Source organism: Cricetulus griseus, chromosome 2 (genome assembly GCF_003668045.3).
Source record: "Cricetulus griseus strain 17A/GY chromosome 2, alternate assembly CriGri-PICRH-1.0, whole genome shotgun sequence".
In the NCBI taxonomy this organism is placed as follows: domain Eukaryota; kingdom Metazoa; phylum Chordata; class Mammalia; order Rodentia; family Cricetidae; genus Cricetulus; species Cricetulus griseus.
In genome coordinates, this window is record NC_048595.1 from 24058103 (window position 1) to 24085660 (window position 27558).

The following is a 27558-nucleotide window of genomic DNA, read 5'->3' on the forward strand; positions in this document are numbered from 1 at the left end:
AACTCTAAAGCAATCCCATTTAACAGATGGGGTAATTGAGGCTCTAGCAGATGCAACATCACTGTTCCCAGTGAACTTCAGCTTCTTAGGCTTGTGCTGAGAGGCAGAGCATGACTGGACAGGGAACCCAGGCCTGGGGAGGTGAGGGATGCAGCAGAGCCTGTTTCCCAGCTGTCACCTCTATCTCTCTCTCTCCCTACAGTGTGTTGCATACTTTCTAAGGCGGTGGCCAAGGCAGCCAGCGGCGCTTCAAGGCAGCGGTTCCATCCAGCCCCTGGGCTCCTGCTCAGCATGGCTGGCTACCTGAATGAATCGGACTTTGTGATGGTGGAGGAGGGCTTCAGCACCCGGGATCTGCTGGAGGAACTCACTCTGGGGGCCTCACAGGCCACCACGGTGAGGGGATGGGAATGGGGTGTGGCATGACTGGGTTCCCTGTGCTCTCCTCTGGGAGGAAGCCTCCCTTCTCTCATTTGGTATTGGGTACTGGGTATTTACGAGACTGGCTCCTTTCATCCCCAGTTCTTGGTCCTTCCCCTAACATCTGCCCTCCCTGTGCCTCCTGCCTTGAGAACAGAACCATCAGCACATATATGGTCTTTCCAGTCCTCCAGTTGGGGACCTAGGAGTTCCAGCATCCTCCCTCCTACATCCAGGTCTCCCCCAGCTCTGTGGGGTCCACCCTCTTAGCACTCTAGGATCCTCGTGGCAGAACCTCATTTGTAGTTAGTTCTCATGTCTTGGAACCCCCACAACCTTCTCCCATTTTCCTCACCTGCAACTCTCCTCCACAGCGAATCTCCCAGCAGCTCTCCACTGCCACACGACCCGGCCTGCTGACACAGCCACACTTCCGGCTTTATACTCCCAGTCTTGAGCTTTGCCCCAGCAGAGTCGGGTGCTGTATATGCGATGTGCTGTCCTGCTGTGCCTTCGCTTGGCTTTGCCCTCTAGGGCATCTTTCTCCCCTTTACTCAGCTCTAATGTTCCCTTCCATCACTGTTGCCTTTTTCCTAATTCACTCCTGGCCGGTTTTGTATTTTCTATCTCCATGGCCACTAACCTATTTTGTAGAAAGTCCCATCTAGTGTTTATTGAAGGGACTTGTAATTACTTAAGGGTTATTTCTCTTCCAGAGCCAAGCCTTTTCAAGGTCCTTGACCTTCTCTGTCCCTTAATTATTGTGTCAGGCACCAAGTGGGTACTCGTTTTAAACAAAGAAGTTACATGAAAGGAAAACGAGTTCCAGGGATGGTTCACCACAGACTCACCCATGTTTGTGAGGGACCAGCCATCTACAGGCATGGCTTGCAGTGGGATGAGAACCTGTGTGTACATGGCAGTGGGCTGTAAGCCAGTGTCTGCCTTTTGTTGAGCAGACAGCTGGGCATACAATTCTGCTGCTTTTAAAGGACACTCGGAAAGCAGTCAGGTTGCTAAATGTTATGGATATATATGTGGGTGGGTGGGTGGCATTGGTGGTAGGCTGGGAATTTGCCAAACCCAACAGAGGGCATGGTGGGAACACAGGCTTGGAGGTGGGAAAGAGACAGTGCATATAGTTGATTTTAGCTGGGCTGAGGGGAAGGACTGGAGCTGGCCACATAGCTTTGAATGTCAGCCTGAGTTGCTTTCCACCCTGGAGGATGTGGGAGCCTTGGAAAGCTGCAGCAGGGTGGGTACTGGTGCTAAGTCTTTGGAAGGACTGTGGACAGATGGTACAGGGAGGGAGCCGGGCCTCACATCCATTCGCCTCTTGCTGTGCAGGGCAAGGTGGCTGCCTTCTTCGTGGCCGACCTGGGTGCAGTAGTGAGGAAGCACTTCTGCTTTCTGAAGTACCTGCCTCGAGTCCGGCCCTTTTACGCTGTCAAGTGCAACAGCAGCCTGGGCGTGCTGAAGGTCCTAGCTGAGCTGGGGCTGGGCTTCAGCTGTGCCAACAAGGTGAGCCTCTCTGCCCCTACTTTGTACTTAACCTTGATGCTCACCAAATGTGACCCTACAGCTCTTGGTAACTCCAGGGTCAGGGGTGACCTGTAGTTGGCCATGGCCTTCTGGGAAGGTCGCCTCCTTAAGAGAAGAGGGGCTCCAGGGAGGAGGGAGGAAGAGATGAGCATGGAACTTGTCAGCTCTGAAGTTCCAAATAGGAACCTGAGATGTCTCTGGGCATATAGGTCACCTTTTAAATGGTTTTGTATTCGCCTTTCTGTTTCATTATACATATATATATATATATATTATATATATATATATATTCTTTTAAGATAGGAATTAATGTAGTCCAGGATAGCCTCAAACTCACTATATAGCTGAGGCTGGCCTCAAACTCCTGATTCCCAAGTGCTGGGATGTGTCACCATACCAGTTTCTGTTTCTTCTTTTTAAAAAATACCCACATTTTCATTTTTCTATTTTTTAAATTTAATAGCAGTTTTACAATGTCTTGCCTTAGAGCAGTAGGTACTAATCTTGTAATTAAACAAAACAAAAAACCACTCTTATGCTGTTGGATTCAATTTTTTTTTCCTTTTAAACTTAATGTGTGACTATGTTTTTCAGACTAATCCTCTGAGTTTTGCTGCTGTTGCTGCAGGCTGTCTTCCTAATTTGATTTCTGCTCTTTTAATTCCCTCCTGGTGGCTTTTGATTGGCTTTGCTTAGAGTCCTCTGTAGTCATGAGCTACAATGGAGTAGTGACTGGGTGGGGCTCTCAGCAGGGCACTGAGCAATACAGATGCTGCTCTTTTTCCGAGGTTCATTGTTTCACTCGATTAAAAACCTTGCTTAAGTCTATCTCATTCATTCACTGTGAATGAAACAATAAAAAGTCCCCTCTAATGGTACTCTCTAAGAAAATAAATAATGAAGCCGGGCATTGGTGGCACACGCCTTTAATCCCAGCACTCGGGAGGCAGAGGCAGGTGGATCTCTGAGTTTGCGAGGCCAGCCTGGTCTCCAGAGCCAGTGCCAGGATAGGCTCCAAAGCTACACAGAGAAACCCTGTCTCGAAAAACAAAACAAAAATAAATGAAATAATGAAAATGTGTGATATTGGAGGTGGCAGGGAAGTGGGGTGAGAAGCTTGTACTTGGTTTGTTTTGAAGCAACGTCAGTCCCCATGGAGTGTAGGCTAGTCTGAGTTCTACTGTTTACCACAGCCTGGCTTTGAACTCTCTGTCCTCCTGTTTCACCCCTCTAAAAGCTGGGATTCCAGGCAGAGTTACGTCGCCACACCTGGCTGGATTTCTCTCTCAGTTGCCCAAGGAAGGCTTCTCTAAGATTTGAATTCACACTTGAATGAGGCCGGAGATTGAGCCAGGTGGAGGATTAGAGGAAGAACATTCCAGGCAGAGGTTAGGGCCTGTGCCAGGCCCCGAGCTGAGAGCAAGCCTGCTGGACATCCCTCGCGATGTCAACACCATCACTTTCTTGATGATTGGTAATGACTGTCCTGAAGAGAATCCCTGTTAAGCCCTGCTCAGCAGTGTGACTGGGTGATATGAACGAGTCCTAGAAAGAATTCTTGGAGGAGAAAGGGAGCTATTCTGTCCAAGACTAAGGGGCTAGAGTGATTCCTGGCAAGGAAAATGTGTGCATTGGTGCGGGAGAGGGAGCGGCAGGTAAACCTTTACTTGAAGGTTAACTGTTGTTCACTCTTTGTGGTTGAGGAGTCCCCCCACCCCCATTCTTTGCATGCCTTGTTCTGTGTCTGACACAAAGCTCAGTGAGGCAGAAGGCTTCACTCTCTCTGCAGCCTCCCATAGTGTGGTGGCTCTCTCTATAGAGGTGAGAAGGGGCAGGATCCTTTGGGTCCCTTGAGCTAGGGTTGAAAAATAGGCTAAACACCCATTGACTAGGTCCCTCTGCTTCTAGAAACTCAGTTGAGGTGCTTGGTTCTCAGAGGGAGGCCTCCAAAGGACAGAGCTACGGGGTTCAGAGGCTTAGAAAAACCTTGAAGGGGAGAGAAAGGGTGTGCTAAAAGCGTCTACCATTTGCGGAGTGCTTCTGTTGGGCCAGGCTCTCTGCCAGGCGTTTTCTGTACATGATGTCATTTTATTCTCGAAACAGCTCCGTGAGGTCATTCTTGGACTGTGAGGTCATTCTTTTACCGGGATTTTGAGGACAGTCCCCAGAATACACATTTAACATATAAGAATTGACTCACAGAAGTCAAGCCACCTGCCCAGGATCATGCACTCGGAGGCGCCAGCTTGAGTCTGGCACTGTGATCTCAGCCTCTACTCATGTTGTCTTTCCCAAGATGCTTGGCTGTGCTGGTGTGTGGCTCCTGAAAACGTCCTCTCCCGAGGTGGGATCACATAGATTGTTTGATGCATTTCCTTGAGTGGTGGCTGCTTCACCACTGTTCCGCCTCACTGGCCACCTCTTCTAAGTATTTTAAGGGTGGAGGCTGCCCTCTCCTGGTGGGTCACAGTGAGTGGCCGTGCCTGATGGTATCATCCCTTACTGGACTTAGGCCAAGGCCTGGCATGAGCAAGGGCTGGATGCATAGACAGCAGTCAGGCCAGAGGCACAGGCCACAGCTCCCTAGGTGCTCCGACCCTCCTAGTTTCTTTCCCAAGAGACTTGAGTCTTTGATCCTGCCTCCTGACTTCTTTCCCCATTAACACAGCCTCCAGCCCACTCCTGTGCTCCCCCTTGTGGTCGAACTCAGCAGAATTGTCTAGTTTGGATACGCCTAAGAATTTCCTCTAACAAGATACCCAGGGATCAGTGGTGATGCAGTGACCATCTTATTTTTTATATTTAGACAGGATCTTATGCAACGGAGGCTGATCCTCTTACTTCACTTTTTTTGGGGGTTTTTCGAGACAGGGTTTCTCTATGGCTTTGGAGGCTGTCCTGGAACAAGCTCTTGTAGACCAGGCTGGTCTCTGGCTCACAGAGATCCGCTTGCCTTTGCCTCCCGAGTGCTGGGACTAACGGTGTGTGCCACCAACGCCCGGCTGTGACCATCTTGTTTTAAGCATGATCGTATAAGCCCAGCATGGTGACACATGCTTTTAATTCCAGCACTCAGAAGGCTAAGGCAGGAGGATTGTTGTACCTATGAGACTGACCTGGGCTATATATCAAGAACCTATCTCAAAGCAACAAAAAACACTTGCAAACAATAACAAACCCATGCCCCGGGACTTGTGACTATTCAAATAGCACACTGACTCATTTACTCAAAGAGAAAATGAGGATGCTGGTCTTACGCCTCAGCAGAGATGTATAGCATTTAGAAACATGCAAGTGTTTGAGTGGAAGACATTAGCATCTTGTGATATAGGAAGGACACCTGTGGTGTAGGCTGTTCCAGTCGCTTTAGCACAGCAGGCTTTGGGAAGCTTTCGGTGTGACTGTGTTTGGATCTGGTCTGGGGAAGTCTCTTTTCTTTATCATCTCTTAACAGTATTCAGCCCAGCAAGTATTCTTTTTAAAAAAGACCCAAAAGTAGTGTACATTCCCAGTGTGAAAGACTCCAGGAGTACACACACACACACACACACACACACACACACACACACACACACACACACAGAGAGAGAGAGAGAGAGAGAGAGAGAGAGAGAGAGAGAGAGAGAGAGAATGCTGCTTTGGGCATGCCTTCATCCTCAGGGTATACTTGATGCTTTATTCTGTGTAATCTCCTCCCCCTTTCCACTATGCAGGCCCTAGGTGCTGGCTCCTCTGTTACTGGCTGCTAGGAGTGGTGCAGCCCTCTGCATTTGGTGTTAAGTTCTCTACCACTTTAAACCCCATCCATTCACTGTTGCCTCCCTCCCTTCACCCCTGTCTACCCAGTGTTGAGCCTCACATCCTTACCCCTCATCCGTCATCTCACTTGCCACCAGAACACATCTTCTGTACTTTCTAGAGTGGTTTGGTCATTTCTGGTATGGGCCAGTCTCCCCAGAATCCCGTGAAGCCTTTCTTCAGGTGGCACTTAGACCTTTTATTTAAAACACAAAACTGACTCATTCCTTCTTCCCTTCCCTCTCTCCTCCCCCCCCTCTTTCCCAGGATCTGTAATAGTCCATACTGGCCTTGAACCTCTCAACCTCCATGTTGAGTGCTAGTATTGCAGGTGTTCAGGGGCGCATTTGGCTGCCATGTCTCTTGGAACTCTTGAAGATGTTGTTTCCATCACACAGGGTAACCTATAAACCCACACACTGCTTCTGGTTCTGCTCACATCCTCAGCCCTTATCTTCCTCACTGCGCCGAGCTCCACCCAGGCCACTCCAGCATCCTCAGCCCCTGGTGGGTCTGCTCCCTCTGCTGGAATCTGTCATCCCTGACCTACCCAGTGGGGGTTCTTCTTTCCCTTCTGACTCCTCAGGCCGTCCTTTGTCCTTCACGCCCAGGTCTCCTCATTCTGTAGCATGCTGTACCTCTTCACGTCATCATACCTTAAATCCACCATCCATTCTGCCATTAGTCAGCACCCATTTGTCTGTCCCTCTACACCCCCTCCCCAGCCTGAAAGCTCCATAGCGTGTGAGAACCCATCCACTCTATTCACCACTTGTTTTCTTCAACACTGTCCACAGCCTGGAAAATTAATAGATGCTCAAGAGGTGCCTGTCAGTGTCGGTTTATCTCTGACAGTTAAGCTCAGTGACTTTGAATTAATGACTTAGCCTTCCAAACCTCATTTCTACCTCCTAAGGTGATTATGAAGATTAGATGAGAATGTATATAAGATTGGAATGCAGTGTCTGACACAGAGCAAGCCTTCCCAGAATGACACTTATTGTTTAAATATTTATAACCACACTTACTTAAACCACAGGTCCCCACAGGGCTACCTTTGCCTCTTTTCACATTGTGTAGGGAGGAAGAGAACATTTTCATATTCATCCAGACTTGGTGTGGTGACATATTTGCATCTGGAATGTATGCTGTGACAGCCACAAGTCCATTTATTGACTGTCACCATCAGTGGGTGGACCTCTCTGAACTCAACTATCCCCTCTGTGAAATGTGGAGGTTGAATACTTGATGGTTATGGGTCTTACAGGAATTAATGCTTGTGAACAACTAGTGCTGAAATCTACGGGGTCAGAATTAGACTCAGTGGCTACACATAGCTTTCATTTTTCCTACCATGCTCCCAAGCTGCCTGTCCCTAGACTCCCTTATTCATGGAGAGGCATGACTGACTCTGGATGATGGCTTTGGTATTGGCTGTTTGCATGTGTATGTATGGGTATTTGTGTGAACTCGTGCTAAGAAATTGCTGGCCTTGCACAGCTTCTCATACCCTCTGCATGGGCTGTAAAGACCAAACAAAACAGTGCCTCTGAGGCAGGGCAGGAAACTGTGGACATCGAGCCAAATCAAGTCACCACCATGCTAATTCATTTACCAATTGTCAGTGGCTGCTTTGGTACCACAGTGGCAGTTAGGTAGTCTGTACAGACTGAATGGCTCAAGAAACCGAAAACGGTGCCTATAGCAAATGTTTTCTAGCACCCGATGGAAAGCAATTCATTTGCGACTTGTGAAGGGTTGCGAAAGGTGCTCAGTGGATATGGGTACTTAGCACCACACATTACCCCGATACATCATCGCTGCAGCAGGCATGAGAGCCATGGTCAGTAAAGGCAAGGAAGAACTAGGGGTGAGGCTCAGTGGTGCAAAACCCCAAACCTGAAATGGCTAAGGATATAGCACTGTTGTAGAGGGAATTCCTGGCCTGCACAGAAGCCCTGGGTTTGATCCTCAGCTACATAGTTCAATCCACGTGGTGGAAGGAGAATCCGGCTCCTCAGAGTTGTCACCGGACCTCCACATGTGCGCCATGCCACAGCCAACACTCTCATACACCTATATATCCTATGCATACACAATAATAATAAAGTAATCAAAAATGTTTTAAGTTCATTTCAAGGCCAGCATGGGCTACATCATACCCTGTCTCAAAAACAAAAATAAGGCTTAACAGGATGGCTCAGTTAGTAAAGGCCTTTGCTACTAAATCCAGCCCCTGAGTTTGACCTCTGAGGCCCACATGGTGGAAGGAGAGAGCCAACTCCTGAAAGTTGTCTTCTAACCTCTACACACATTCCTCCAAATGAACAAATGTAATTAAAAAAATAAATGACAGTAAAGCGGGGAGAGAATGCATTTGTTGGCACACCAGTGCAGCACAGGCCTTTGGGCTGGGTGATGTGTGTCAGAAAAACCCATGGCCTTGACAACTTTCCTCATGTGTCAGATAATACAAGTATGTCTGTCTGTCTGTCTGTCTGTCTGTCTCTCTCTCTCTCTCTCTCTCTCTCTCTCTCTCTCTCTCACACACACACACACACACACACAGAGTGGAATGCTAAACCAAACTAACCCATGCTTTAACTAATTTTTTCTGTGATAAGAATACCTGCGATCCTATCTCTATTCAGTGTCTAAGCACACAACACATGGTTATTCATGTAGTTATCCTAATGTCCCATAGACCACCTGAACTTACTCCTTTTAACTGGAACAACATCCTTTGATTGACATCTCACTGCTTCTCATCTCCTCCGCCCCTGCAACTTAACTGTTCTATCCTCTGCTCTTCTGCCTTTGCCATTTGTAGGTCTGGGGCGATGGTTCATTTGATACAGTGTTTGCCATGCAAACATGAAGTGGTTTGTAAAACCTGGGTTTGTAAAATGCCAGGTGAATAGCCCATGCTGTGATTTCAGTACCAGGAAGGCAGAGGACCAAGGACACACCAGGACTTGCTCGGTAGACAGTCTAGCCCAATCAGTGAGCTTCCAGGTTCCGTGAGGGGCCCTGGCTAAAAAAGTGGGAGTGACTGAGGAAGATATTTGTTGTAGAACTGTGGCCTCCACATACACGTGCACACATGGGTGTCTGCACACACACACACACACACACACACACACACACACACACACACGCATGTATTTACCACATATATACCCTACATGAAGTGAGTTCTTATATTTTTCTTCTTGTGTCAGATTCATTTCACTTGCCACAATGTCCCCTGTGTTCATTTATGTTACAAATGCTAGGAGTTCCTGCTCTTAAGGGAAAGAATTGTATTCTAGCATATTCTCTTTATCTTATCTAGGAATAGATGTCTTAAGGCTGATTTTGTGTCCTGTCTGTTGTGATTGATGCTGCGTTGAACAGGGATCATGGCTATCTCTTTGGCTTCAAGTCCTCCGGATATTACCCATATGGGATTTTTGTATCATATAGTGGGTTTCATTATTACATTTTATACATAGCTATAAAGTATTTGATCACATTCATCCTGTTGCCCTCTCTTTCCCCTCTCTTACTTCCACAGGTCCTTTTTCTCTTTCCAACTAGTCCTCTTCTACTGTCAATTTTTTTTTTTTTTTGGTGAGGTGAGGGCTCATTATGTAGCCTTGACTGACCTGACCTCACTATGACCATGCTGGCCTCAAACAGAGATCAGCTGGCCTCTGCTGGGACTAAAGGCATGTGCTACCACACCTAGCTTTATGTCATTAACTGCCTCAGGCTGGGGGTGGGGCCTCCTAAGCTCTTCCCCACTTCAGGCTAAGATGTTCATAGCCTCAGGCTTGTAGGTCTTGTGCTGGTAATCACAGTTGCTGTGTGTTTTTTATTTTGAGGACTCTTCATACTATTTTCCAAGCAATATTCATTAAACATCTCAGTTTGTCCAAAGCCTGTGAGTCTGCACAGTGCTTTGCTGAGAGTTAGAAAATGTGTGCCCCTGCCTTTTTAAAAGAATGATTTTTTTTTAATGCATATGGATGGTTAGCCTACCTAGTGCCCGCTGAGGATCCTCTGGAACCAGAGTTATGGATGGGTGTGAGCTGCTACATGGTTGCCGGGAACTGAATCCGGGTCCTCTGCAAAAGCAACAAGTGTGCTCAATCTCATCTCTTCAGCCCAGCACGCCTCCCTTTAAAGGCATTTACATTTTAGAATAAATATACTGGTTGCTTTAGAATGAGAGATTTTCCTACTGACAGGCGTTACGCCTATCTTTGATATGAATGGGACCTCACCCCCCCCCCCAGGACAGGAGTGTGCAGTATGCCACCATGTATGCGGCAGCCTTGCCATCAGAGCATGAGTATATCTGATGTCTTAAAGAGCTGGCCCACTAGCTGGGCAGTGGTGTTGCACACCTTTAATCCCAGCACTGGAGAGGCATAGGCAGGTAGATCTCTGAGTTCTAGGCCAGCCTGGTCTACAACTGTCTTGGGAAAGAAAAGAGAGAGAGAGCGGGCCCACTCATGTTGATGCCAAGTGTATAGCTGAGTTTGCCCCTCATCCCTGGGCTCCACAGCCAGCAGGCCCCGGGGCCTCCTCACCATGACCTTTGGACTTCACAGGCAGAGATGGAGTTGGTCCAGCATATCGGTGTCCCTGCCAGTAAGATCATCTGTGCCAACCCCTGTAAGCAAATTGCACAGATCAAGTATGCTGCCAAGCATGGGGTGAGGCTGCTGAGCTTCGACAATGAAGTGGAGCTGGCCAAGGTGGTCAAGAGCCACCCCAGTGCCAAGTAAGCCGAGGACCACTTCTGCAGGGAGGCTGGGCCGATGGGCGACGGTGGAGGGGGAAGGAGTGGGGAGCAGGGGAGAGGTCTCCATCCTGGATGCTCCTTGGATCCCACCACACTTATGGGAGGATGGGGTGGTACTCCTGGGCAAGACCCAGATCCAGGGCAGAATTGTTGCAGCCGTAGGTAGAAAAGGCCCAAGATACTATGGAGGTCACAACTTCAGGAAAGATGACATTTGAATTGGGCCTTGAGGGATGAATGAAATTTGGGGAGGCAGAGACAGCCAAGGCAAGCAAAGATGTTGGTGTTGGGAACAGTGTGGACCATCTGAAGGATGTCCAGAAGTGTGTTGCTTGAGTAAACCTTATACAACGGGTGAGGGACACAATAGTATTGGTCATGGCCCAGGGGACCAGTGCACATGGTTTCTGGGAGGGAGCAGGGATAGATGTTCTGCTCTGACTGTTAATAGTCCTTGACATTCTGAGGATCCAGAGAGGTGTCCCAGGGAATCCAGGGGATCCAGGAACCATTCTGGTTCATCCAAAGCACAGCACCCCTTGTGTTTCAGGACTTTCCTTAGGAATTTGTTTGACACATGGTTCCCTCTTGTGTGATATGCCCACAACTGTATGAAAACTGCCTGGGTGAGGGCAGATGAGATCTGGATCCAGCAGGTGACTTAGAAGTCGATTGGCAGTGCAGGGGGACCTAGGAAGGCTGTGAGCTCTGGCCTCTCAGCTATGTGGTTCCCAGCTCAATAGTCCAAAGAGGAGCATATTGATGAATACAAATGCAATCGGAGATAGGCTAATAACTGGTAATTTATTAGGGGATATACTCACACAAGGGAACCAGTGACCAGGTTGGGACCCCGAGCAGGTTGGACCCAGATTGCTGCCTCCCCCCCCCACCCCGCCTGCCACAAACCTGTGACCACGCCCATATATCACAGTCCCTGTAATTAGGGTCTCTCCCTACAGCAGCAGCTGGGTGTGGCAGGCCGGGGCCACTCACTGGGATGCTCCGTTTCTCCACAGGATGGTTCTGTGCATTGCTACCCAGGACTCCCACTCTCTGAATCACCTGAGCCTGAGGTTTGGAGCGTCGCTGAAATCCTGCAGACATCTGCTTGAAAACGCCAAGAAGAGCCACGTGGAGGTGGTGGGTGTGAGGTGTGCACTGGGAGCCAGCCACCACCCTGCCCACACCAGACCCACGACCTGGAGTTCCGCCGCTGCCAGACAGTGTCTTTTCTTTAGAAGGAAAAGCTGTCAGCATCCCTTCCACAGTCCCTGGACGGTCTGATCCCAGGAGGTTCCTCCCACAGACAAGGCTTTGAGAGAGTCCTGAATGCCTATAAGCAGGAGGTTGTAGCCATGCTCTGGAGCTGTTTCTTTCTATGCAGAGATAGGGCATAGTTATGGTCACTTCTCCAGCTTTGTCTATCCAGAGCTTTGTGTTCCATGCTGAGTACCTCAGGCTTTATTCCACACCCTGTTCATTAAGGACTTTCCCCCAGTCTGTAGATGGTGAGATCTAGCTAGACGAGCCTAGAAACTCGCCCTGGCCACATGATCACTGACAGGTGTATCCTGATCTGGGTACCTTGGGACCTTCACTCTCATCCCAGAAGGTTCCTCTCCAGGGAAGCATGAAGGGATGGGAGAAGTGCCTATCTTACCACGTGACCCTGTGTAGTCCATGAGATATTCTGGTCCTCAGTCATTGCATCTGTAACATGGGCACACCTGGACCTTGTATGTAAGCCGAGGCTCTTCTTCCCTTCCCAGTTTTCACATTGGCAGTGGCTGTCCTGACCCTCAGGCCTACGCCCAGTCCATCGCGGATGCCCGGCTCGTGTTTCAAATGGGTGCCGAGCTGGGCCACACGATGAACATTCTGGACCTTGGTGGCGGTTTTCCTGGCTTAGAGGGAGCCAAAGTGAGATTTGAAGAGGTAATTGTGTGTGGTCAAGGATGGCTTAAAGGCCATTTGGGGGGGGCATAGCGAGCATAGAGAGCCCACTGTAATACATCTGGCCTGTGTGTCACACTGGGCTTAGTGCTTTCCTGGATTTTATTGCTACTTATTAACTCTGTTGTGGCTCAGCTGGGCTTGTAGAGTTTATGTCACTTCTGGAGTCCACAGCAGAGCTGACTGCACCCCTCACTTTGTTTGACTCCAGCCCATGCACTTAGCTAGGCTCCTTAGAGGCTCAGTCAAGACATATTTACATGCTATGAGCCCTTTGACAGTCTGAGTATGTGCAGCTTATTCGCACTCCAATGGGCTGACAAGAAACCTGAGGGAAAGGGCTGGGAAGGAAAACCAGCCTTTGTTCTACTGTCACTGTGTGGGCCAAGGGCAATGCAAATGTGCCATAGGGATTCCCACTCCGACCCCTGGGCCCCCCTCCCTTTTTCTCTCATTTATTTATTTATTTTTGAGACAGGGTTTCTCTGTGTAGTCCCGGCTGTCCTGAAACTCACTTCTGTAGACCAGGCTGACTTCAGACTCAGAGATCTGCCTGCCTCTGCCCCCCCCCCAGTGGTGGGATTAAAGGTGTGTGCCACCACCACTTGGTTGGGGTGCATCTCTTCAGTAGTACAATACTTCTGTAGCCTCTATCTGTAGGAAGTGACCCTGAGAGAAGGCTCCAGATGCCCCAGAAATTAGTCTTCAATTGAGAATTGCAGCCTTGCACATTGCAGAAATCTAGTGTACTTCCTGGTGCTTGGACTGACTGGAGTGTGTTGAAAACATGTATTCTCATAGGAGGATGTTCAGGGTCCGTTGAGTGTGACAGGTTATAAAAACACACATGTGCTGGAGATGGTATTGCATGTCTATAATCTCGGCACCTGGAAGGTGCATGTAGGGAGATCAGAAGTTCAAGGCCAGCCTGGGCTACATGAGGCCCTAGCTCAAATAACCAATCCTTCTCCCATAAAGACAAAACAGCAATGACAAACCCTCAATCCACATAACTGATTGTATATATCATTGCATAAGAGTGAAAGGGGCCATTCTAAAAGTTTTCAGTGACCAGGCTCACCCATCCTGAATGACAAAGCCAGCTCAGCATTCTTATTTCTTTCTGGGACCTAACCTGCTCTTTAACAAGCTGGTTGTTTATGAAGGAACGATCCATGCCAGGGAATCTGGAATCCAAGCAGCAAGCATTACAGGAAAGAATACCCCTCTATGTGGGATTATCTGGGCGAGTGAGCTGTACAACCACTAGGTCTTCAAGACTCCAGTGTTGTGTCCCCGCCACCCCCAATGGGCCTTCCTGACCAACTGTTCACAATTACCAGCTGGGATCTTAGCAACTGCCAAATTATTCCTGAAATCACACGGTCCTGCATGCACCCCTCTCTACCAGATTGCCTCTGTGATCAACTCGGCCTTGGACCTGTACTTCCCTGAGGGCTGCGGTGTGGACATCCTTGCTGAGCTGGGACGCTACTATGTGACTTCTGCCTTCACTGTGGCCGTCAGCATCGTTGCCAAGAAGGAGGCTCTTCTGGACCAGCCCAGCAGGGAGGGTAGGTGCCCGGTGGGCAGCAGAGTCCAGTTCTTCCCCAGAGCTGAGACAGTGGCTGGCTAAGCAGGGGTGGGGCCTTCTGGAGAATGGGTGTTTGCTGTAGGGAAAGTTGCAGTCAGTTCCCCTGACTCCCAAGACAATTTTATCCCTTTATGCCAGTGGTCTCGACTCTTCTACTGCTTCAGCTCTTCAATACGGTTCCTCATGTTGGGGGGGGGTGTCCCCAACCATAAATTATGTTCATTGCTACTTCATAACTGTAATTTTGCAACTGTTATGAATTGCAATGTAAATATTTGATATTTCTTATGGTCTTAGGTGACCCCTGTGAAAGGGTCATTCGACCCCCAGGTTGAGAACCACTGCTCTAGTCCCTAGTGAGTTTGTATTTTATGTTCATGGAACACAAAGCAACCTCAGGTGAATAGGTATTTAACTGGCCCCACTTTATGGATGAGGAATGGAGTTAAAGAGAATGTAAGTGAATTACGTAATAGTTAGCTAGAGGTGAGCTTGCATTTGACCGCATGTCTGTCTGTCTGTCTCTTCAAAGTACAGGCCGTTGCTCATTCTTCTTACAACTTCATGACACTGTATTTGTTCACCTCCCCTTTACAGGGGACAGGACATAGGCAGGGAGCAGTTAAGTCATCAGCTCAGGGTCACAGGGTTGATGAAGGGCAGTGCTGGATTTCAAGTTCAGCTCAGGATGCCTCTCGGAGCCCCCCTGCCCACACTGCCAGCATCAGTACCCTTCTTTGTCCTTCCAGATAGATTAAGCTTCCCATAGGGATCTCTCGGAGCTCTGTGAGTGACAGGTGTCAGTGAATCTGATTTGCGGCTTTGCCCCCTGCTCCAGGAGCCTCACACTGGAGAGTGTCACAGTGGTGTGGTCTTCCTCAGAGAGTTTATTGGCAGCGTGGGGCTCCAGGCAGCACAGGTGGTTGGTGTGCATGTTTTCATGCACTCTCCTGGCGTCTTACAGACTTGGGGGATAGTCAGTCTAGTCCGCCTGTTTTCTTACTGTGACATAGCTCCTTCCTGTCATGTGCCTCTGAGCAAGTGGATCTGAGCTTGGGTGGGCTCAAATGCAAACAGGGAATTGTGTTCTGGCACCGTGACTTAGCTGCAAGGGGAGTCTTCCCAACACGAAAGTGAATCCAATCCACATCACCGGAAAGATGGCTTTTAGTGGCTTCTGTTGCGGGGTCTACCCCTTTACCCCACAGCTTTGTCCTTACTGAGCCCACTGTAGTGCCAGCTTCTGACTCCAGGCCCCTCATGTTCTGCTTGTGTGGCCCCGTTCTCTCCCTTCCTCACAGAGGAAACCAGTTCCGCCCCTAAGACCATCGTGTACCACCTTGATGAGGGCGTTTATGGGATCTTCAACTCAGTCCTGTTTGACAACAACTGCCCCACCCCCACCCTGCAGAAGGTGAGTTCATCCCCTGTGAATGTGCCTTCATCCTGTGTCCGTGTTTGTTTCTAACTCCTATTTATTTAGTTCGTTTTTGTGGTGCCTACTGGGGCTCAAACCCAAGGCCTCGGACATCTGAGTTGTGCTCTGTCACTGAACTGTGTTCTCAGCTGGTAGTGTAGCTCAGTGGTGGAGAACTTTTGTAACATGCCGGAGGCCCTGGGTTCAATGCACACTAAAAATGGTTTTAAAAATAGACAAAAGATCTAGGCATGGTGTGCACTTGGAATCTCAATCCTCGTGGTGCTGAGGCAGAAAGATCCTGAGTTCAAGGTCAGCCTAGGCTACATAGAGAAAACCTGTCCAAAAAAGGAAAACAGAAATGAAAGGAAGAAAAGAAACCAAGGGTGAAGATGCTCACAGTCTCAACATGCAGAATATTGTATTTGTTTTTCATTCATTTTTGTAAACACTGGGGTTGTGTTGTCTCATCATCTTCCTTTCATTTATATGCTGTGTCATCAACTCATCTTACAGGTTTTTGTTGTTGTTGTTGTTGTTTGTGGCTACAAAGTCCTTCAACCAGTTTAGCCCTAGCTGTTTGACTCTGTTTCCAGCACAGAGTGTCTTGACAAACATCTGTGGCTCCTCACTCTGGAGTTAGTCCCTACAAGGAAAATTGGATTGTAATGGGTTTTCATATGAGCAGGGAACTGGAGCTTCCAGCAGCTTTAGTGGGCGTGGCTGAGTGGGGAAAGAAACAGACATGCTTGCTGGTCTATCCTCACACCTCAGCACCTACCTCCCCAAGGTCCCTCTTTCTCCTTATCCCGTGGCAGGCAGGGGGAGCCATCTCTGCCCATTCAGAGGCATACACGTTGTGCAGTAGCCTTGGGAGGTCTTGTTCCAAAGTTAAATATGGTTCCCGCTACATCTGCTTGTCTGAGGAAGCCTCCCTGATGCATGGAAGAATTCAGGTTTTTTTACATCCTGTATTCTTGTGGCAACTCATATCCTACTATACAGATTTAGGAGCCAGACTGGCCACCTCCAGTTCCCGTTTCCTACTTTTAAAAATGTTTTATTTATTCTTTAACAATCTCATACATGTAAATCACATGTTGTGATCATGTCTATTCCCATTCCCCTACTCTCATCTCTCCCCATGTCCCCACGTCCCACTCCCACTTTCAGATGTGCCCCCTCAACTTTTTATAACCCTCTTGTGTACACTGCTGGAGTCAAACAGACTTTGGAAATGTGTATAGGCAACTTAAAGTTGAAAGGAAGTTTTCAGACAGAGGGAAAAAAACCTCTCTGCCCTAATGACCTCTGTGTCCTAATGACCTCTGCCCTAATGACCTCTGCTCATCATCCAGGCTCCTCCTCCGTCCGAGCTCCTCTTCCACTATCCGCACACAGTGCTCCATTGCTGCCAGTGTCACTTGCGCTTTGGTGACAGTTGAGACCATGTTATGACAGTGGGCTCCCAGTTGAGCATTTCATGTGTCCTTACTCTCTTCATTTTTCTAAGAATCCTTTAAGGTGCAAGCCGTTGATCTCATAGAGGGAAAACTGGCCTTGGAGGGGTGAAGTGTCCTGAGGTGGAAGGGCCTGCTCTCTGCAGACTGAGCCCCTGGGGGAGGGGTCATGTTTTAGTCGTCTGCTCCTGTAAAATGACCACCTCCCCCCATGGTCTCCGCATCACGGCCACTCAGGCCCCGTGGAGCCTTTGCTGCTCTTATTCAGTTTCCTTCCGTGCATATGCTCTCTGTTAGAATGGCCCCGGCATGGCTGGCTCATTTGACATTGTTAAGATGGAAGCACTTTTCAGAATGATATTCTAATGAGTCCCTAAAACCTTACAGGGTTAAAAGACAGGAGCCTTTTTAGGCCCCCCACTTACATGTTTCCAGGTTACTTTCCCACTATCTTACATGCTGTTACCATGTGTGTCCTTTTCATAGCAAGCATAGTGGCGTTTTCATCCAAAATAGCATACTTTACTATTGCTCTTATATAAATATTTTTAGCGAGTTTGTTGTTTTATCTCCTTTGGTGCTAATGCTTTTACAAAGATCTATTGAGTGTTTTCCTACAAGGGTGCCATATGCGTGCAGTGCCAGGAGAGGCCAGAAGAGGACATTGCATTCCCAGGAACTGGAGTTACAGACTGCTGTGAGCTGCCACAGGGTTGGTTGGAACCAAACCTGGGGCCTCTGGAAGAGCAGCAAGTGCTCTTACCCATTGAGCCATCTCTCCAGCTCTGTCAATGGCTTTTTAAAACAAAACACAATCTTACCCCAAGACTCTCATAAAATCACCATGTACTCCCTCCTCCAACCCAATTGTACTTCTATTTAGGAAGTACTAGAATAGAGGCTATTTTTGACAACTCAATGAATATTTAAGATGTTTATATGTAACAAGCACATCTAGGTCTTGTGGGAATAGCTCAGTTGGCAAAGTGCTTGTTACACACGCATGGGAACCTGACCCATTTAAAAAGAAACAAACAAAGGAGGTGTGGTGGTGCACACTTGTAATCCCAGCGCTGGCGGCGGCGGGGGAGGGGGGGCGGTGCACAGTGGAGCGCTGGGCACGACTAGTCAGTAAAACTTAGTCTAATCATCAAGCCCCTCCCTCACCCCGTCCCAGTGAAATACTGTCTTAGTCACTGTTTATTGCTGCAAAGAGTCACCATGACCAAGGCAACTCTTATAAAATAAAGCATTTAATTGGGGACTAGCTTATGGTGTCAGAGGGCATGGTGTTGGAGCAGTAGCTGAGAGCTTTAATCCTGATCCTCAGGCAGAGAGAGAGAGAGAGAGAGAGAGAGAGAGAGAGAGAGAGAGAGAGAAGGAAGAGGAGAGGAGACTGGGCCTGCCATGGGTTTTTGAAACCACAAAGCCCACTCCCAGTGACATACCTCCTCCAATAAGGCCACACCTCCTAATCCTTCCCAAACAGTTCTACTAACTAGGACCCAAGCATTCAAACATATGAGCCCATGGGGACATTCTCATTCAAACCACCACAGAGACCTTGTCTCGAAATTCAAAGTAGATGGCTCTGGAGGAGTGACACCAGAGGTTGACTCCTGGACTCCATGTGTACACACACACACACACACACACACACACACACACACACCCCACAAATATGCACAACTCAAAAGCCTTCAGATCAGAGCTTGGTGGCACACACCTATAATCCCAACACATAGGAAGCTGAGGAAGAAGGGTTGTGAATTTGAGACTAGCCTGGTTTATATAGTAAGACTCTGTCTCAAAACAACAAAAACCTGTTTAACATATCAGTATTTAAATAAAACTATATGTCAGTGATAGATCTTAGCATGTTTGAGACATGGGATCAAGTCCCAGCACACACACACACACACACACACACACACACACACACACACACACACTCTCACACACATGCTCGTGCGCAAACATGCAAAAATAAAAAAGTAAAATAAGATAAAATAAATTTAATGAACATATTTTAAAGGGACTAAGTGTTGCTGACTATGGGGGTCCAGCCTCCCACCCCAGATCCACTCCAGGGTAATGAAGAGAAAGCCTCAGAGTGTGGGGAAAGATTCTTATCTGAGGGTTACTAGACTTTTCTATCCGAGGGGAAACACACGTTTCTGCTGGTAACCTAAGAAGAAGGGAACAAGCACACACTTTCCTGGTGGTGACCTTCTCCTTTACTCCAACTTAAAGGGACTCTTTGTAGACAGTCTGTTTACATACAAGCATCTCTGCCCTGCCCAGTTACGTATTTCTATATTCAATTACAGTCACAAACCTCCACACAGCCATAGCTCATTCACCATACAGCACTTCAGACAGTCTCTAGGCATAGCTCTCCTGTGTAGCAACAGCTCTTTCACACAGCTCTCTTACGCTCACGCACATACTCATACTTTTTTACATTATCATTTCTTCTTTACTCTCTCACTCATCGTTTTCTCAGGCTTCTTTCTCTTCCTCGGCTCTCACACTTCCCTCTCCCAGAGCAGCCTTTTGCTTGTCTCTGTCGTCTGCCTCTGTTGCCCTTTCTTCACTGTTCCTTCACTTTCTGCCTCGATACCCCTCTCTCACCTCTCCTCTGCTCTTATTCCACCTTTTGCCTCTGCTTCTCTCACAGCCAGACTCTGGACAATTATGAGTTATTTTTCAGGGCCCGACCCATAGTTGTAACACACGTTAAGTCATGTAGTTTCCCTCAGGCCGCCAGTGTCACAGTGACCGGGTAAATTTCTCAGTTACCAACGGCGACTCTTTGTAAGGATATACTTGATTAGCTGAAATTTTTTGCCGGATCTCTGGCTATATGTCCACACAGTGTATTCTGATCACACTCTACTTTTGTGTGCTGCCCTGCCAACTATTTTTCCCCCCATTTGAAAATTCTATATGGTGTGGGAATTATTTACTATAAAAAGTTACAAGGCCCCATTGAGGCCATGTGCCCCGCCTTTCCATGTTCCCTATTCCACTTTTAAGATAAGATGTCTCACTGAGCCAGACACTCACTGATTCAGCAAGAGTAGCTGGCTATGGACCTCCCATCTCTGCCTTCCCGGTACTGGGGTTACAGGCATGTCATGCCATGCTTTTACATGTGTGTTGAAGATCTGAACTCAGGTCCTCATGTGCCACGTCCCCAACCATCCCCTTGTTAAGGAAAGGAAACCAGACACAGAATATGGGTATAGATGGGTCATTTACTAGGGGAAAAATCACTTACACAAGGAACCAATGATACAGGTTGGCGCTCCAGTCTCAGCAGCTCTCCAAGACCGGAACCCGGCGAGAGGGGCCAAGTGCCCCCTCCCCCATCTTTTACCCCACAGGCACCTCACGCTCCTGTGGCCACGCCCAAATGGGCGTGGTCAGTGACTCAGGTGCATAGAGGTCTCTCCCTACACCCCCTACCATCTTATTTATTCTTATTTTTGAGACAGTCTTGCTCACATATCAAGTTCAAGGCCCATGTGGGCTACTGAGTGAGTTCAACACCAGCTTGGATAATTGAGGGAGACTCTATCTCAAATATTCAGAACGAAGAGAGCTGTGGCTACAGTTTAGTGGTAGAGCACTTGTGTAGCACGTTCCAGGCCTAGATTCAATGCCTAGTCCCACAAAAAGATGAATAGAATAGAATAGAATAGAATAGAATAGAATAGAATAGAATAGGAGTGAGAGACAGAGAACCACCATGAGGTGCCTATTTCAAAATAAAAAATAAAGGGCTGGATGTGTGGCTCAGTGGAAGAGTGTGTGCCTAGCATGGGTGAAGCCCGCCTTTGACCCAGCTTCACACACACAGCTGTTTTCTCGTCTGTTTTTAAGCTTGTACCATTAATGAGCAAGAGGATGCTAACTTATCCAGACGTGTCTTTTCTCTTTGTGGAGGAGCTTTTAAGGCTGCCTTCACCAAGGTCCTGTGGATGCCTTCACAGAGCACCCATCCTCAGGACTTAGCTCATCAACTTCATGTTTTCTAGGGACTGGGGCTACTGGAAAGAGTTCAAAGCAATCAAGGCTACATCCTCTTATTGCAAAGGCTTGTAAATAAGAATAGAAAGCTAAGCAGGGTGGTGGTGGTGGTGGTGGCGGCGGCGGTGGCTGAGCACACCTTTAATCCCAGCACTCAGGAGGCAGTGGCAGGGGAGCTCTGTGAGTTCAAGGCCAGCCTGTTCTACAAATTGGGTTCCAGGACATCCAGAGATGTTACACAGACAAACCCTGTCTTGAAAAACCAAACCAAACCAAATCAAACCAAAAAACTAAAACAAAACAAATACATGGAAAAAGCTAAACTGACAAGGGATATATTAGGCTCCTCCTTAATGTAATATTTTGTGTTCGTTCCTGCTGACTTTGGTTCATAGACACTAAATCAGAGCCTGGTATACAGTAGGTGCTCAATAAAATGCTCAGTGAATGAAGGAACTCAGGAATACAGGATAGCTCTCATCCTGAACCTTGACAATGTATGTATGCTTTTCTTTATTGATAGGCCTGATTGCCGGTTAATTTTTGTCACCCATATGAACCTTATTTCTTGATATGGAAACCATGTCTCCTCTCCTCATTTTCCATTCACTCCTGTCACTGGCTGGGGTACTGGCAGGCCTTTCTCCTGCTGGCCTCACTGCTTCCTCCCAGACCCTCTGGATGACTTCTGTTCATTTCTCCTGTTTTTCTTGTCCCCATAAATGCCACCCACTCATGGGCATCCATTAGTTTACAGATACTGAAACTAGCACCTGTGAGGGCCAGGCCGTGGCACATGGGGGGCAGGGAGATGGTGGACACTGTCCCTCAGCTGACAGAATTCACTCTGTGGGGAAGACAGGCTCAAGCACTTCTGTCTGGAGTGTTTTGTTACCAATAGAAAGTACTGTAAAGACGGAGCTCTGGGGGTGTGGCACTTTTGGGGGCTTAGGATGCTTTGTCCACACCTAAAGGAAACACAGCAGACTTGGAGGGAAGATCTGGGGTGAAAGCAGGGTGTCAGGGAGGGGAGGCAGGGTTTCCTGGAGAGTAGCTGAGGAGCAGAAGTAGCTGGCATGGAGCCAGTGCTGCAGCAGGCCGAGCAAGGAGCCAGGGAGGCCATCCAGAAGACCCACCCATGCTTCTCCTTTGGCTATGGCCCCTCTTAGGACCTGCACAGCCGGAGCCCTAAATTGTGATGGAATTTCTCTCTTTGGTTGTTCAGAGATGGGCTGTCACAGATTTCTTTTCCATTGGGAAATCATTTAAGAAAGAAGCTTGCCTTTGCTGGGTGGTGGTGGTGGTGCAAACCTTTAATCCCAGTACTTGGGAGGCTGAGGCAGGGGATGGGGTGGGGGAGGGGAAGGAAAGAGAAAAAAGAAGCTTGCCTTTGAGCAAATCCTTAGCCTTCAGAACCTGAGTTCCCTGTAGTGGGAGTCAGTGTGCTTGGCCCATGGGCCCTGTGTAGTCTCTGCCAGGAGTCTCTGCCAGGCCATCCAATGACTGTCTGTCGTATAGGATCTGAATCAGTCTTACTCACCTGTGGGCTTCTAGCCTCTGTCTCCAGGCCAAGCATCCTAGAAGAGGACACTTCAGGGCTGGTCTGGAAGAGAGGCTGGGAATGAGTGTGTGCAGCTGGAAGCACAGACCCGGTGACAGCAGCAGCAAATGTGGTATTAACGTGAACTCTGTGGACCCGTGTCCTCTGCCAGCTGGCTTTAAATGTTCTACGCACACTGACTCATTTACCCTTTTAGTGGTCCTGTAAAGCAGGCAGTATTTACTCCTGTTTTATAAATACATGCTGGGCAGTGGTGGCGCACACCTTTAATCCCAGCACTTGGGAGGCAGAGGCAGGCGGATCTCTGTGAGTTCGAGACCAGCCTGGTCTACAAGAGCTAGTTCCAGGACAGCCTCCAAAGCTACACAGGGAAACCCTGTCTCGAAAAACAAAACAAAACAAAACACCCAACAAAAAACCAAACAACAACAAAAACCCAAACAACAAAAAACAAAAATATAAGCAGAGACAGAGAGAGATCTATGTTCTTGCCCAAAGTCACACAGCTAGTGTTGGAATCTGGATTAGAGCGTAAAAGGCACACGTGCAGAGAAGTCGGATAGTCTTTACATACCTCCAGTCCATCCTGTTGGCTTTGGGCGCTATGGCAGGTGTTTGAGGGAAGAAGTGCTGAGGGTGTGGCATGTCTGTGGGGCTGAGACGTCCTCCCTCTCTCTTGCAGAATCCATCTGCGGATCAACCCCTGTACAGCAGCAGCCTGTGGGGGCCAGCCGTTGATGGTTCTGACCGTGTGGCTGAGGGCCTGTGGCTGCCGCAACTACACGTAGGGGACTGGCTGGTCTTTGACAACATGGGTGCCTACACCATGGACACAAAGTCCCTCCTCGGGGGGACCCAGGCCTACAGAATCACTTATGCCATGTCCCGGCTAGCCTGGTAAGGGGGTCCCACTGTGAAGTGGGGGAGGAACCCAAGTTGGGCAGAAGCATAGGGAGACAGAGCTGAGAAGCTGCTGTTTTGGAATCCATTTTGATAAGGAGCTGCTGGCTGCCTAGGTAAGGCCTGTGCTGGGCACCTGGCTATGGTCACAGGTGAGGCTGGGCCCCAGAGGGTGAACACAGTCCTGTGGCTGGCACTGTGCTGGCTAAGGGCTCCAGCCCTGTCAGAGGCCCCAGCCTGCTCCCTGAGGGGCAGCAGGAACAAATGGGTGTATTCCCCAATGGAGGATGCTTGTGACTGACTAGGGCCAGACCTGAGGAGGCTTTGGAAGCGGAGCAAAGGAAGCAGAAAGCAAGGACAGGTTTGAAGCATGGTCTGGTCTAGTCCAGTCAGTATTTTGTAAAGACCGTTCTAGCTGTGGGTGCAGGAGGGAGGATGTGAACAGATGTGGGGTGGAGGTGGCAGCTCTGTGACCTGGGAAAGACCCGTTGGGCCAATGACCTCAGTCTTTCCATCTAGGAAGGGGCAGTAATGCCCCTGTCAGAAGAACCATCTGTCTTCTATGAGTGAGAGGTGTGTGAGGTGGAGATTGCCAACACCCGTGAGCCCTCGTGGGCACTTTGCATTCTTTCCTTACACCCCACAAAACTCTGAGGGTTGGTGTCACTTCCAGAGAGGTCACACAATGGGTGTCAGGGCTTGGAGGGCAGGGCAGCAGGGAGGGGCTTTTATGCAGGCCTTCCAGACTAAGTGGGGTCTATATCCCAAGATTCACATTTCACTCATCCACTCAACACACTTGTTCTACATTTTGCCCATACAGTCATTTTGTCATTGGGGGTGTATTTTGGCAACCCCCCCCCACCAAAAACCCCCACAAACTAAAAACAATGTGCAGGCTTTCTTGTGAGTCCCCGATTTTCACCAGCAACTACAGGTGGATGGGTGGCAGAGAGTCACCTGCATTTATTACCTGGAACAGAAATTCTGACATAGAGAAGTGGGCCTGTCAGACAGTCTCCCATGTCAAAGGGGCCTCTAACACATTTTGCTATGAAGCCAGGTCTGTGGCAGGCCCTGAGGGCACAGGAGTGTCTAATGTTGGTGAGCCAAGGTGCAGATCTGTATCCAAAGACGCTGGCATAGAGAGGGAAGGACTTGGGGAGGGAGAGCTGTGCATTGAGAAGGGGTGTTCATGGAATTGTCTCAGAAGCCAGCTAGGCGTTGCAAGTCCAGGTGCCCAGGAGGACAGCCAAGATGGTGGCTGAAGAGTGAGAAGCCCTGAGAGGGCCCAGTTCTGTCACAGAATTGCCAGTAGCTCTGTCCATCTTTAAGCAGTGTCGTGTAGGGAAACTGATTTGAGAGCCCTGGGGGCCTAGCCTGGACTTGGTCTTGAAGGGAGCCATCGAAGGGTTTTAAGAAACTGGGCCAACCTACATTTAAAACAAAGAGCCGAAGGTGAGGAGCCTCCCATCTATCTCTGATTCTGTGAAGCAGCTAAGAGAGAGGTCTTCTTACCTATGGAGCAACTACTGGGTGCTAGCCAGGTGCTAGCCTCCTGCAGCATGAGGGATTCAGCCATACCCCTGCCCACTTCTCTGTCAGAATTTCTGTTCCAGGTAATAAATGCAGGTGACTCTCTGCCACCCATCCACCTGTAGTTGCTGGTGAAAATCGGGGACTCACAAGAAAGCTGCAAGTGTGGAAAATGAATGGGAGGATCTGGGTGGGTGGGGGAGGGTAGAGCCCAGAGGTAAAGGGTAAGGTGGCATGGTCCTTGTACTGTTTCCCCACCCTCAGCGTCTGTCTGTCTGTCCAGTGAGCAACTACTGGGTGCTAGCCAGGTGCTAGCCTCCTGCAGCATGAGGGATTCAGCCATACCCCTGCCCTACTGTTAGTGAAGCAATGCCAGGGATGCAGGCATTGAACTCTTGGTGTCAAGGAGAGGTGCTCTACGATACGAATAGGGCTCTGCAGTGTCCCAGTGTGTCGACCCTGGGTGCTGAGGAGGAATTAGTCAGTGAGGGTAGATGACATGCATGGGACAGCATGGCACTGGGAAGGGATCTGTGAGAGCTGCTGTGGTGGCCTCTGGGGATGTCACAGTGAATACTGGGGATGCATAGAGCCCAATCTTGTGGACTATGAATGTGGCAGGATGTGCTGGAGGAGAGCCTGCCTTTAGGAAAGATGAGCTTGTCCATGCTGTGTCTGTGTGGAGAGGCTAGCGCAGGTCAGTGATGATGGCGGATCCCAGCGAGGGACAGACTTGAGTGAGTGGGCTGTGTAGGGACCAGGCTTGGCAGGGCTGGACTGGGTGTGGGCTGGAGCAGCTGGTCAAATGGTGGGATTGCTCATCCCATGGGGACAGAGGATAACAACGGTTTGTGGAGTTGGGGTGGGGCAGGCAATGGGCTATTTTTAAGCCCTAAACCAGGGTGGGATGTGGAGATAAGAACTGGGTTCAGTCCTAGTCTCCACATCTGTTAGGGAGGAGTCTTGACCAGGCTGCTTCTTTCTGAGTCTCAGTTTCCTCTGGGAAAATAGAGATGTTTTGGTGTTCCTACAGTGCTTTTGGGAGAAAGAACTTAGGTAATGGGGCAGGTGGGGAGAGGGTGGTGGTGGTAAAGGGGCCGGCACAATGTCAGATGTACAGAAAATCTCAATAAACATGAGCACCTTTCCTTTATTTGTTGGTGCAAACCACAGGGGAGAAACAGTAGGGACAAGGGCCACAGGTCTCCATTGTCCTTGTCCTTGTCCTTGTCCGGGCTTGGGGCTCAGGTGAGAATCCTATGTGTAATGAGGCCAGGACTGTAGAAGCAGGGACCACAGGTAACTCTGGGCCTCTGTCCCCACGCCGGCTGCCTTCACCATTTGTCTCTTGCTCTCAGGGAAGCGCTTCGAGGGCAACTGCTGCCCGCAGAAGACCAGGATGCTGAGGATGTGTGCAAACCTCTGTCCTGCGGCTGGGAGATCACAGACACCTTGTGTGTGGGCCCTGTTTTCACCCCAGCAAGCATCATGTGAGCGGGCCTGTTTTCCCGGAGAACCCCAGCGGGGCCAAGGAGATGCCTCGGGAGAGGTGGGCAAGGCGGCAAGCTGGTACCCTCTGGCCAGGACTCTGGTGCTCGCTCTGCCACCCCCACGCTCCACCTGTAGTGTTTCTGCCCTGTAAATAGGACCAGTCTTACACTCGCTGTAGTTCAAGTATGCAACATAAATCCTGTCCCTTCCAGCCGTGTCTGCCTTTGCAGCGTGAGGGGCCTGGCCAGCCAGGCATGGTGGGTGGGGGGTGCTTGGGGTCGCTCTTAGTCTTCTTCCCACCTTTGTAAATATGAAGCAAATAAATATTTAGTTTTTTTTTTTAATTCTTCAGTGGAATCATTCTCAAGGCTGAGAGACTGGCCCACCTGGCATGTAGAAACCCGTTCCTCACCTCAGCCCTGTCTCTGCTTTTGAGCCCTAGTGTCACCTGCTGGCATTTGCTTCTCTGACTCAACCCTGTTTTCCTCACAGGCCTCCATGCCTGATGACATGAGGCAGGGTGAGTTGCCTGGTTGAGGTGTGGGGTTCAGAGCTTTGACCTTTCTCAAACTCATGACTGGCTGTGGTCTCTGTGTGAGGCATCATGAAGGCTAAGGCCTGGCCCTGAGAAGCTCCAGATGGAGAACAAAGGAATGGGGGTTGTTGTTTTGTTTTGCTCTACTAGGGCTCGAACCCAGGGCCCTGTGCATGCCATGCCCAGTGCTCAGCTACTGAGCTATGATTTCAGCTCCATTTCCCTGCCCCGAGGAGGTTGTGAGTAGACTACGCCCTTACTCTCCTCCTAGGCTGGCAAGGCAGAGTAACCCTCACATTTGGCTTGCAGAGGCAGCAACTGTTAGAATAAGGCTGCCACAGAGCATTGTTGTGTCCAGTACCACGGGTCCTGATGTCTCCTTAGATTGGCAGTTCTTACCAGGACACAGGCTCCTTCGCACTTCATGGTCTTAAGCTGTGGTGTGTGCACTGAGCAAAGTTGTTCAAATTTAGACTTCCCCCCAGCTCCTGTAGGGGTCCTAAAGCCTCTTTTTTCCTGAG

General features: G+C 49.1%; 1 protein-coding gene across 1 annotated transcript; it reads left to right on the forward strand.

Moving 5' to 3' along the window:
- The first annotated feature begins 202 nt into the window (after positions 1-202).
- Azin2 (antizyme inhibitor 2) lies at positions 203-26713 on the forward strand. The gene is made up of 9 exons (NM_001293709.1): positions 203-396; positions 1768-1941; positions 10359-10531; positions 11572-11706; positions 12325-12490; positions 13920-14082; positions 15404-15516; positions 23258-23472; positions 26370-26713. Exons 1-9 carry the CDS (start codon positions 292-294, stop codon positions 26503-26505), a joined length of 1380 nt encoding a protein of 459 aa, NP_001280638.1. The 5' UTR covers positions 203-291; the 3' UTR covers positions 26506-26713.
- The last annotated feature ends 845 nt before the right edge of the window (positions 26714-27558 follow it).